The 13056-nt window shown below is 26.5% G+C and overlaps 1 protein-coding gene across 1 annotated transcript; it reads left to right on the top strand.

The window, feature by feature from the left end:
* The first annotated feature begins 2003 nt into the window (after window positions 1–2003).
* Window positions 2004–8926, top strand: LOC105255139 (alcohol dehydrogenase class-3). Its single transcript, XM_011264267.3, has 7 exons — window positions 2004–2214; window positions 6089–6332; window positions 6493–6713; window positions 7782–7998; window positions 8160–8290; window positions 8367–8641; window positions 8793–8926. Exons 1-7 carry the CDS (start codon window positions 2194–2196, stop codon window positions 8815–8817), a joined length of 1134 nt encoding a protein of 377 aa, XP_011262569.1. The 5' UTR covers window positions 2004–2193; the 3' UTR covers window positions 8818–8926.
* Window positions 8927–13056: the final 4130 nt, after the last annotated feature.

Below are 13056 nucleotides of genomic sequence, written 5' to 3' on the forward strand. Positions count from 1 at the left end.
TATCGATAAAATAAAAAATAAGAATTTCAGTTTTTATTTTATAAGATGTTTACATTCGCAAGAAAGCCGAGTCCGCTTATCTTTACGATTTGTCAAGTGCGAGAGCAACAGCGAAACCGCGAGTCGAGAGCGAGCGAGATGACCTATCATCAAAGAATTCCGAAGTCTTTTACAATCGGCTTCTTCACTTTCTCTATCCATTCGCAAAGTTTTTATTGTTCATGATGCATAATAGATGATAATAATTTTAATATTAATGTGATTTTTTATATGTATGTATGTATGTATGTATGTATATATGTATGTATAAAAGTGATGCGAGAATATGTGAGGAAGCGAGAAGGTAATAAGAACGAGTGAAATAACAATAAGAGCGAACGAGATAGAAATAGCACGAGCAACGAGGACTCGAGCTCGAGAATCGGATTTTTCTTGCACGCTATTATTTTCCTCTTACTCGCTCCTATTACTGTCTCGTTCGCTCCTATTATTATCTCACTCGTTCTTGTTTCGCTCACTCTCGATTCTCCTCTTATCATTCCGAGCTATCTATCACGACTGTCAAGTATGACAAAGAAAGCAAGACCATGAATAGAGAGCGAGCGAGATGACCTATCATCAAAGAGTTCCGAAGTCTCTTACAATCGGTTTCTTCGCTTCCTCTATTCATTCGCAATTCACGAAAATGTAAACATCTTATAAAAAAAAATTAAAATTATTTTTATTTTTATTTTTAATTTCATCGGTTTGAAAATAATTTTAATGAATTAATGAGATTTTTGCGATTAAAATGACACCAAACACGATATAAATCGGATAATTTTTAATTAGTCTAATAATAAAAATTTTGCTTACATTTAACTGTCCGATTTATATCGAGTTTGATGTCATTTTAATCGCAAAATTCTCATTATTTCATTAAAATTATTTTCAAAACAAATAAAACGCATTTTAATTTTTATAGTAGATGACATATATTCGTGAAATGTTATAGAGAAAAGGAATCTCGCGTAAGAGATTTCGGAATTCTTTTTACGAAACATCATCTCGCTTGCTCTATTCGTTCTCGCTCTCGCTTTCTATGATATCGAGAATTTTTTCGTTACTTATAATAATTTACAACTTTAAATATCTAGAAAATAACAACTAAAATTTTTATATTTTATTTAATCTTTTTGAAAGTAATTAAAATAGATTAATGAAATTTTTATGTTTAAAATGACATCAAGCATGACATAATTCCGATAAGTTTTCCTTATTGTTAGATAAGTAAAAAAATTATATCTAATCGAAAATTAATATTCGAATGACAAATGTTGGGCTGTTAATATGATTATTTTTTATTTTTTTTGCAAGAATCTCGTTAACTTTAAAATTATGTTCCATAAGATAAACTATTAAGAAATATAAAAAAATGTAGTTTCCATATATTCAATATTATATTTATTTTAAAAGAGTTATATATATGTTGCGTATCAAATGTAATGTTCAAAACGTGTGATATTTCATCATCTTGGAAATGATTATCTTCTATAATTATCTTTTTTCTAGGACTGTTTTTTAACAAATAAAATTTAATTTACTGAATTTTATATAAGTTTTATCTCTCTCTTTTCTATTTCTTATCACGAAAATAAAATATCCTAAACAATGTATATTACATAAATTTATTTTATTAATAGCATATATTGATGTTTATAATATATGCTTGAATGGAAAAGAGAAATCGCGCTAACGAAGTATATTATTAATTACGTCTATATGCGAGACGTATTTATGGTCTATAAATTTGTAGCACGGACATGAACCAAAATCGACTGTTTTATCGGCATCAAAAGTGGATGTGGCCATATAGTTCCCAGGCGCCGTAAAATAGATGTACGCACCGCTAGTGTACGACGTAGGGAAAGCGTTCCCTCAAAAATGGCAGGCCCCTCTCAGGCTTCTCTCTGTAAGGAAGTTAGCGGTCTAGTTGTAATATAAAAGTCTGTGACTTCGACGGAGTTAGCAGTCTAGTGTATATATTGATGTCTATGGTTGCGCTACTGTATATAATGTAACATTAGTTGCCTGTAATATTGGATTTTATCTTATATAGTTGGTGCTGCTGCTAGGTTAAGTTACAGAAGTTGCTTAATTTTAAACAAAACGCATTTTATAACTAAAACAGATATATAATAAATTCAAAAAGCTATGTCAGACACGGCTGAAAAGGTAATTTAATTTATATGCTTTATATGTACGAGTGGCTCGAATGTCAAATGCGGCGGTACACAAGTCTGGAAAATAAGTTTGAGAAATAAGATGTTTGTGTTTATTTTTACCATAAATATAATAATATAAATATATAAATGATTTAATTATACAGGTTGAACTCTTGATAACAGACAATTTTAGTGTAGTTGATTATAGTACATCTCATTATTTGCATCTAGAGTCTATTAACTTACAATCGAATTTTGATGGACTTTTATATATGTAGGTGATATACTTGACATCTAGACCACTCATATATAGAAATAAGAAAATGAATATATAAATAAAAATGAAAAAAGACAATTATATATATATATATATATATATATATATATATATATATATATACAGGGTGGCCCATTTTAATTTCCCCAGCCAAATATTTCGGAAAATAATGAAAAATCAAAAAAATATTTCAGACAAAAGTTATATGGCTTGAAGGGGGCCATCAGATAGTGGCAATGATTTGACCTTGGAGAGTTATTTGAAGATGACGTAAAGGTAACCTTCAATTTCTTAAATGGAACTCCCTATTTTTTATTACATATTCGTGTAGCTTATCTCGAGAGCTTTCCAAAACACTATAATAAAGTATTTCTTCATTGAGTACTTTTCGAGTTATGAGGCTTGAAATTATTTCTTAATTTTACATAAATCGTAAAATATCTTGTGAAATATTCATTTTTCGATTATCTTACCTTAATACTTTTATGTACAAAATAATGAGAGAAATCAATTGGTGTAAAAAAAACACATAGTTGTTTCAAAGAAAAAATATGTAATTGTTAATTGCAAATTACATATTTTTTCTTAAAATTTTCTTTCTTTAAATACATCATTCTTAGGAAAATTAATAAAAAAAGTGGTGTGGCCTGAGGGACCTTTTTCCAAAAATACCCGCGGCAGTTAACGTGTTAATTGACATTTATATTCTTCTTCATATTATTTCATAATATTTCATAATATTTCAAGGAATAGATTTTAATGACTTAGAATTTAATGATTTGTAAGAAAATGATCTTGAAATGATCTTCACTCTCAAAACATGATTACGGAATATACTAAAACAGCAACTTTTACTACTTCATTTCTTGCATGTTTTTTCTACAAAAGAATATTATTTTTCTTAAAAGAATATATAAATTCTTAAAAGAATATGTAAGTTTTTTTTATGTTTTAAATAAATTTTCAAGAGTATGATGCAATAGATATTGGTGATTAGTAAATTTCTTTGCATAGAGTTACTACATGCACAATATTTTTCTCAGTTATCATAAGTCAGCATATCATATCAACTTTTTTTATGTTTGTATATCATATTTTCTTATCATGTGTACCATTCAGCCGTACAGATTTAGAGAGTTACTGTGAAGTATGTTATAATTTTAAATTAATTTGATATTTTTACTTAACAAATATAAATTACTTTATAAATACAAGAATTAACCATTATTAATATTTCAGATTATTAAATGAAAACATAGAAGTTAAAAGAAATCATACATTTTGCATAAAGTCACTTTATTACAGATCATTAAATTTGTCTTTCTTTCAATGACAACACAGTATTAAAAAGGAATATGAAATATCTTTTAAAAAATTCAAAGTTATCTTGATATCACAGAAAATATAAGATACAAAAAATAAAATGCTCTTGTGTTTAATGAATCTTATTAAACATAATATATTTTTTATATAAAATAAATTTTTTTAAAAGCAACAACAGATTATTTTAGATTGGTGTAAAGAAAACATATAACTGTTTCGAAGAAAATATATGTAATTTGCAACTAACAATTACCATATTTTTTTAAAAAAATAACTATTTTCATTACACCAATTGATTACTCTTATTTTATACATAAAAGTATCAAGGTAAGATAATAAAAAAATGAATATTTTACTAGATACTTTATGATTTATGTAAAATTGAAATATTATTTTAAGCTTCCTAATTCGAAAAGTACTCAATGAAGAAATACTTTATAGTAGTGTTTTGGAAAGCTCTCGAGATAAGCTACAAGAATATGTAATAAAGAATAGAGGGTTCCATTTAAGAAATTGAAGGTGACCTCCACATGATTTCAAACTATCCAAGATCAAATCAATGATACCATCTTATGGTCCCTTTCAAGCCATACAATTATAAACATCTTTTTAACTCTAAGGCCCAGTTCCACAATTCAGTTAATCCGAGTTTAAGTAGTGAATGGATCAATCAGGACCCAGTTTAACGTATTAAACTCGGATTAACTCGAGTTGTGGAACCGGGCCTAAGTAATATCGATATACTTGACTGACAAAAATAAAATAGGTCAAAAATATACACCCTGTGTGTATTATATATATATATATATATATATATATATATATATATATATATATACACAGGGTGTTCCATTTTATTTTTATCAGTCCAATATCTCGATATTACTTAGAGTTAAAAAAAATGTTTATATATATATATATATATATATATATATGTATATATACAGGATGTCCCATTTTAAATAATACACTTAAATATCTCCGAAACGGTGCGTTACATAAAAAAATGTTTCAAACAAAAGTTATATGGCTTGAAGGAGGCCATCAGACGGTGGCAATGATTTGATCTTGGAGAGTCATTTGAAGATCACTGTCAATTTCTTGAAGAAAACTCCCTATTTTTATTACATATTCTTGTAGCTTATTTTAAGAGCTTTCCAAAACACTATAATACAGTATTTTTCCATTGAGTACTTTTTGAGTTATAAAGCTTGAAATTAACATTTCTCTAATTCTGCAATCATTTGTTAATTTTACATAAACCGTAAAATATCTAATAAAATATTCATTTTTCGATTATCTTACCTTGAGAGGAATCAATTGGTGTAAAGAAAACACATAATTGTTTCGAAGAAAAAAAATATAGAATTGTTAATTGCAAATTACATAATTTTTCTTCGAAACAATTATGTGTTTTCTTGACATCAATTGATTTCTCTCATTATTTTATACATAAAAGTATTAAGGTAGGATAATCGAAAAATGAATATTTTACTAGATATTTTACGGTTTATGTAAAATTAAGAAATTATTTCAAGCCTCATAACTCGGAAAGTACTTAATGAAAACTAACTATAACTTAATAACTAACTAAAACTTAATTATAGTGTTTTGGAAAGCTCTCGAGATGAACTATAAGAACAAAAGCATATAGGGTGTCTCGTTTAAAAAGTTGGATGTGACCTTCAGGTGACTTCAATGTCAAACTAATGACACCATCTTATATCGCCTTTCAAGCCATATAACTTCTGTCTGAAACATTTTTTTCTACAATCAAAATTAAAAAAGTTATGAGGGTGGAACTTTTAAAATGGGACACTCTGTATGTGTGTGTGTGTGTGTGTGTGTGTGTGCGCGTGCGCGCGCGCGTGCGTGCGTGTGTATATAAAAGGAAAGATAAAATTATTAAATTAGACTATTGCAAATTCTATTCTATAGATAATATACATTATAACAAATTTAATTTCTTCCATATTAAATTGCACAAAAAATAATATTTCCTTAAAATTATAATAAAATTATAATATTTCCTTAAGATTTCCTTAAAATGTATTTATTATCTATCCATAAAATATTTATTAAAAAACTCCTACTTAATGTATTTTAATATAAAAAAAATTATAAACTTGACACATGAGAACATTTTTATAAAATAAGCATTACATAATTATATTGTGCAGTTTTCTAATTTAATCAAATATTTTAATATTTATTGTAGTTAATATTTAATAACTTACAAAGAAGGAAGTAAAGTAATTTTAATTTATTTTATTTTATTTTTCAGGTTATCAAATGTAAAGCTGCTGTAGCATGGAGACAAAAAGAGCCTTTATCTTTAGAAGAGATTGAGGTAGCACCACCAAAAGCACATGAAGTCCGAATTAAAATGATAGCTATAGCAGTTTGTCATACAGATGCTTATACTTTAGATGGATTGGATCCAGAAGGAATATTTCCTTGCATACTTGGTCATGAAGGCAGTGGCATTGTAGAAAGTATTGGAGAAGATGTTATTGAGTTTCAGCCTGGTAAATTTAATTAAATCTTTATGAAGAATTTTTTTAATAAACTATTATATCATAAATTATATTATAAATTACAAATAATATCATAATCAGTTTCTAATTTTATACGTTGATTACATTATATTTAATTAACATTTCTCTAATTCTGTGCAAATATTTATAGGTGATCATGTTATACCACTTTATATTCCCCAATGTAACAATTGTAAATTTTGCAAATCACCGAAAACGAATTTATGCAGCAAAATTCGTGAAACTCAAGGTAAAGGTTTAATGCCTGATGGTACATCTCGTTTCACATGTAAGGGACAAACAATTGCACATTTTATGGGTTGTTCTACCTTTTCTGAATATACAGTGGTAGCTGATATTTCTCTCGCAAAGGTACTTACAATATATACAATACATATATATATATATATATATATATATATATATATGTATGTATATATATATATATATATATATATATATATATATATACACATATATTATACAGGGTGTCCTAGACCACCCGTACACTCCTTTTCTTTCAAAAACTAAACATTTTAGAGAAAAACGTTTTCGACAAAAATTATATGGTTTTGAGGGGAACATAAGATGGTGTCATTGGTTTGACCTTGGATGGCATCGTTAAGGTCAGGTCAAGGACACTTTTAATTTCTTAAATGGAACCACCTATTTTTTATTCCATATTCTTATAGCTTATGTCGAGAGCTTTCCAAAACATTATAATAAAGTATTTTTTCATCAAGTACTTTTCGAGTTATAAGGCTTGAAATCATTTCTTAATTTTACATAAACCGTAAAATAGCTAGTAAAATATTCATTTTTCGATTATCTTACCTTAATAATTTTATGTACAAAATAATGAGAGGAATCAATTGGTGTAAAGAAAAAATTGTAATTAACAATTACATATTTTTTTTTAAAACAACTATGTGTTTTCTTTACACCAATTGATTCCTCTCATTATTTTGTACATAAAAGTATTAAGGTAAGATAATCGAAAAATGAATATTTTACTAGATATTTTATGCAAAATTAAGAAATTATTACAAGCCTCATAACTCGAAAAGTACTCAATGAAGAAATACTTTATTATAGTGTTTTGGAAAGCTCTCGACATAAGCTATAAGAATATGCAATAAAAAATAAGTGGTTCCATTTAAGAAATTAAAGGTGTCCTTGACCTGAACTTAACGATGCCATCCAAGGTCAAACCAATGACACCATTTTATGTTCCCCTCAAAACCATAAAATTTTTGTCGAAAACGTTTTTCTCTAAAATGCTTAGTTTTTGAAAGAAAAGGGGTGTACGGGTGGTCTAGGACACCCTGTATATATATATATATATATATATATATATATATATATATATATAATTAGTTAATATAGAAAAATGTTCTATAAAAAATACAGAAAAAACTTAATATATTACAAATATCGTAGATTAATCCGATAGCACCATTGGACAAAGTTTGCTTATTAGGTTGCGGAGTATCTACAGGCTATGGTGCAGCTTTAAATACTGCAAAGGTAGAACCTGGAAGTACTTGTGCTATATGGGGCTTAGGAGCTGTTGGTCTTGCTGTAGCATTTGGGTGCAAGAAATCTGGTGCATCTCGTATTATTGGAATAGATATTAATCCAGCTAAATTTGAGCAAGGTAAATAATTTAATAAGATATATAAGATATAATAATAACACTGAAATAAACTTTTTATAAAAATTAATATGCAAATATATCTCTATGTTTTTTTAAATTCTTGTTTAAGATTCTAAACTTCATGTATAAGAAAATTTTATAAAGATTGTATTTATTTACAGCTAAAATTTTTGGATGTACAGAATTTATTAATCCTAAAAATTATAATAAATCTATTCAACAAGTTTTAATCGAGATGACTGATGGAGGATTGGATTATACCTTCGAATGCATTGGAAATGTAAATACTATGGTAAATGTTTGGAAAATTTTGTTCCATAATCTCATTAGGGCATAAGTAGTTTCATTCTAAAAGATTGATTTTTTAGAGGGCTGCATTGGAATCTTGCCACAAGGGATGGGGTGTATCCACAATAATAGGAGTAGCTGCAGCTGGACAGGAAATTAGTACTAGACCATTCCAATTGGTTACAGGACGAGTATGGAAAGGTACTGCATTTGGCGGATGGAAATCAAAGCAAAGCGTACCGAAATTGGTAGAAGAATATTTATCAAAAAAGTTGATCCTTGATGAATTTATTACTCACAATTTTCCCTTTGAAAAAATTAATGAAAGTTTTGATGTATTGCATTCAGGGAATTGGTAAGTTTTCATGAATTTATTATGTAATATTATGTAATTATGTGTATATATAAGATAGACAATATCGATAAAATTGTATTAAAATGCTATAAAATTACCTTTTATTTTTATTATAAGATATGTATTATAAGATAATATACTTCTGTTGCAGTTTGAGAGCTGTTCTTAAATATTAATAATATATTATTTTGTAAAATATATCCTATCAAAAGATTTGTGGGCATGTCTCTTTACAATTTATATAAAAAAAAGGTGCAGAATATTACACACATATCTCTGAATTGTATTTCTATTTCTTATTATGTATTTCTTACATTTATATTGAATTTTTAGAAATAAAAGAATAAATAAAAATATAAAACAATAATAAATATATTTTATATTTAATACATTAGATTTTCAAATAAATAAATATTTCCTCAATTTCTACAACAATTTTTATTCATAAAGAATTCTTATACAGTTACATATACAATATATCAATTAAATGAGACTTATAGGTAGCTCTTGAATGACGTAACAATTTTTTACGTTTTGATCAAGTGCATACCTTACAAAAAATCATGATATAAAGATCACTAACAGTTTTTTAATTGTATATAATTATATATATATATATATATATATATATATATATATATATATATATATATATATATATATATATATATAATTGTGTGTGTGTGTATACAATATGCACAAAAAAGATTCGATAAAACTATTTGTGTTCGCTTTCAATTATATTTAGTCTAAGTCGATAATAAGTCAGGTGAAATGTGCAAATTCCTTTTGATGCAGAAAGGAGTACAATTCATTACAAATGATGTTTTGTTATTCAAAGATATGAATATATTTTGAAGCGTTATCTACATATTTTAGTGCACAAATTTAACATTTATGTCTATTAAGACAAGAATTATGATCATTTATGAATGAACTGACAATAATTACAGTAGTTTTAAATAAAGAAAAAAAATATACAAATGTAATTTATAAAAATAATTTATAAAAATAAATCAAGAATTATTGTACTGTATATTGTAAATTAAGACGGACAATAAAGACAAAACAATAAAGTATTGATCGAAAAAAAATAATGAAGTATGTATTTTATCACTCAAATACTCATGTATCACTCAAATCTTCAGTATATACTATTTTGTCTCTTATTAATATGATTTGTGTATTGTTTTCCCTGAATATTTTATAAAAGGAATGCGTGTGTCAAAGTAAAATACATATATAAAAGACTCTTGCAAAATGAAATTTTATTTTCCTTCTAAATGAGAGGTGTAATCTGCGCTATCTAATCGCAAATTGCCTTCTAATGTCAGGGCTATATTCACATAATCACATTGATCTTTTCTTTTCCTACAGATTACATGTTGTTCTAATATCTATGATGATACCATATACTATTTAAGTAAAAGTCGTAAGTAAAAATATTTATAGTTAAATGCAGATAAATCACGTCAAATATTTTTTAATTTCGTAAAAAACAACCTCTTAACGTCACATGATTAATGTTGCATGATTGTGATTTAAAGAATTGTAATTTCTGTGAATTGAGTTGCATAATATATAATAGGATAATAATAATAATATATTATTTCACGTTACTTCTATAAGCAATTCTTTATAGGCAATCTCTTAATAATTAATTCGACGTCTTACTTTTACAATCGTGTGATTGACTGCATTATAATATTAAGTAGATCATTAACGAGAGTACATGAAATATAGGTCGTATTTATTCCATATATCTTACACTAATTTCTTTATAATTCAGATGACTATGAGAAAAAGAAGATAAAACAATTACACTTGTCGAAAAAATGAAATAAGCGGGAAATAATTTTTAAGAAAGATTTTCTATATTGTATTCAATAAAATATAACCAAAAGTGAAATAGCAAGTACTATGAAAAACTACTTCGTGTGGATTAATTAAATTCAGCATGTGCAAGCGTAACAGTAGCAGAATAATTTTACTTTTGATCACCTTTTTTTCTATTTTCAATCAACTTGATTCCGTTCGGCTGCCGCATTACACAAATCGTTTTAATTAGTATTACATCTATTTTATTATATTTCAATGTTATAACGTTATATATTATTAATCTTAAAAATAATGCGCAAAGTATCCACTTATATCTTTTGGTTAAATGTAATTTTTATGTAAATTCCGAAATTACCTCGTCTTATTCCGAATTTAGAATCCTTCTTTGCCTCATTTCACGAATTTCTTTGTTTTGTGTTGTGTAATGATGTGTGAAGTAATTATATTATTTAAAGATTTTTAGTTGTGCGTGAAGGTACCTCGATAGGCACAAAGGTAATTCAATGGTCTGTATCAGAGAGAAATTACTCTCTGCTCTGTGTATAATGCAATTTATAGCGAAACTTCTTACCTTCTTCGCTCATCCAGCAACCCTCACACACTCACATACTTTCGGGCATATTTCCTATCCATAAATTTGATCAGATATTGCACAGAATTACGATTGCACGAGATCTACTAGCGTCATAGAGCTTATATATCTGTATCAAAATTTTGTAACTTTTAAAATCTATCCAAACAAATTTGCATAAGCACATAAACATAAAGAAACGGATTGATTTATTTTCCTTATGTATATTTTTCTGGACTAATTAATCTTTTTATACATATATTTATGCGTTTGTTACAAGTTTGTTTGGATATATAGAGAGTAGTTGATGTATATAAGCGTGCGAGTGTCATATGACAACGAAAAATTGCTTAGAACGTACATCTTATGATCTGCGGATCATGCGCTCATTGATCAATTTTTTAAAATTAATATCTCGAAATTGTACATAATTGTTTGCAATATGTATTATATGCAGAGTTGGATAAGTTTATATATTTTTTTAACTAAATTAAGTTAAAGTTAATGGGTTAAAAAATTAATTTAGTTATGTTGAAAGTTATACAAATAAAAAATTAACTCAATAAAAGTTACGTTAAGATTAAATTAACGTTAGTTAAGATAAAAGTTAAAATTTTGAAAAGCATTATTTCACTTTATATTAATTAGATTGTAATTTTAAAATTAGATTACTTTAAATAATAATAATATGAATCATCAAATAAATTTGGGGGGAAAGTTAATAAGTTTAAGTTTATGTGTTTTAAAAATAACTAGTTAAAGTTAAAAGTTAACTTTTTAAAATAACTAAGTTGAGTTAAAAATTATTAACTTTTTAACTTTTTTTTAACTTTTAACTATTCAACTAGTTATTACCCAACCCTGATTATATGTAATATGATTTCTAGTTCAATTTAACGAGACCTACTTGTATATTTTCGATGAGACACTGTACGTTAAATACCCTATATATTTAATGATAATGTCGCTAATGTTACATGCGTATATATTTTGTCATGTCAAAAACAGTCAAAACATATCAGACAATACATTGAAGATTGAAGATTAAACATTGGAATTTGACTAATGTCCATTTCTACCATCTTCTCCCGATTCAACCCGATAAAAACAGTACGTAAAATCAACGTTGTTACCATGTGGATTAACATCATTGAATACATCTGGATATTCGAATGGATAATCCACAGAACGATATTAGAATCTACGTGAATAGGATGTGGAAATCCATGTGAAAATTTTACGAATTTTTGACATATTATTTTTTCCGTTTCTGATCAATGTGAATATCCTGGATATTTTTAAAAATATATAAATACTCGGCAACAAGAATACTTTAATATACGCAATAAATGGGCTATTTCTCATTTATCCGTTTAATTTCAAATAATCTCTTTAATATTTTGAATCCCAACAAGGGATCCAGATTATTAAACAAATTATTTTAAATTAAGTCAATTTATCAGAAATTAAACTAATCAACAAGAAGAAATATATTTCGGATCTTATATTAATATCTTAATCCTTTATATACATTTCTTGATGAAAAATTGAATACGAGTTAATTAAGTTTGGTGTAGCACCGCGTAGCGGCAAAACAAAAAACACATTCTAAATATGTAATATAGCATATTTCCAAACTTACAAATATAAAACTTTTTCTGAAATATTTCAGATACAAAGTTACAATTGAGAAATGTTAATAAAATATCTGGGAACATTACAATACTTTAATAGTATTACAAGACATTGATTAATGATAATTTCAGCAGAAATATCCACATAAAATCTACATTGATATTTCGAAAATAGATTACTTCGATGTAATGATAAAAAAAGAAAGTTATATCTATGTAGATGATTCGTGAATAAATCTATCCACGTAGATCACATAAATTATGTGAATTTAACGTGGATGTGACGTAACTGTTTTTGTCGAATAATCTCCAATTTTGCGAAACTTTCGTTAGAATTAAACTTGGATTTAATGTTGATTGTTTTCTTCCAA

Source organism: Camponotus floridanus, unplaced genomic scaffold (assembly GCF_003227725.1).
Source record: "Camponotus floridanus strain SB8 unplaced genomic scaffold, Cflo_v7.5 scaffold65, whole genome shotgun sequence".
Classification (NCBI taxonomy): Eukaryota; Metazoa; Arthropoda; class Insecta; order Hymenoptera; family Formicidae; genus Camponotus; species Camponotus floridanus.

What these genes read in the sequence shown, in the direction of transcription:
- LOC105255139 (XM_011264267.3), top strand. Translation starts at nt 2,194, where the DNA reads ATGTCAGACACGGCTGAAAAG. An exon ending in TGTTATTGAGTTTCAGCCTG is followed by an intron (nt 6,333 to 6,492) that starts GTAAATTTAATT and finishes AAATATTTATAG; the next exon opens with GTGATCATGTTATACCACTT. An exon ending in TTGGAAATGTAAATACTATG is followed by an intron (nt 8,291 to 8,366) that starts GTAAATGTTTGG and finishes TTGATTTTTTAG; the next exon opens with AGGGCTGCATTGGAATCTTG.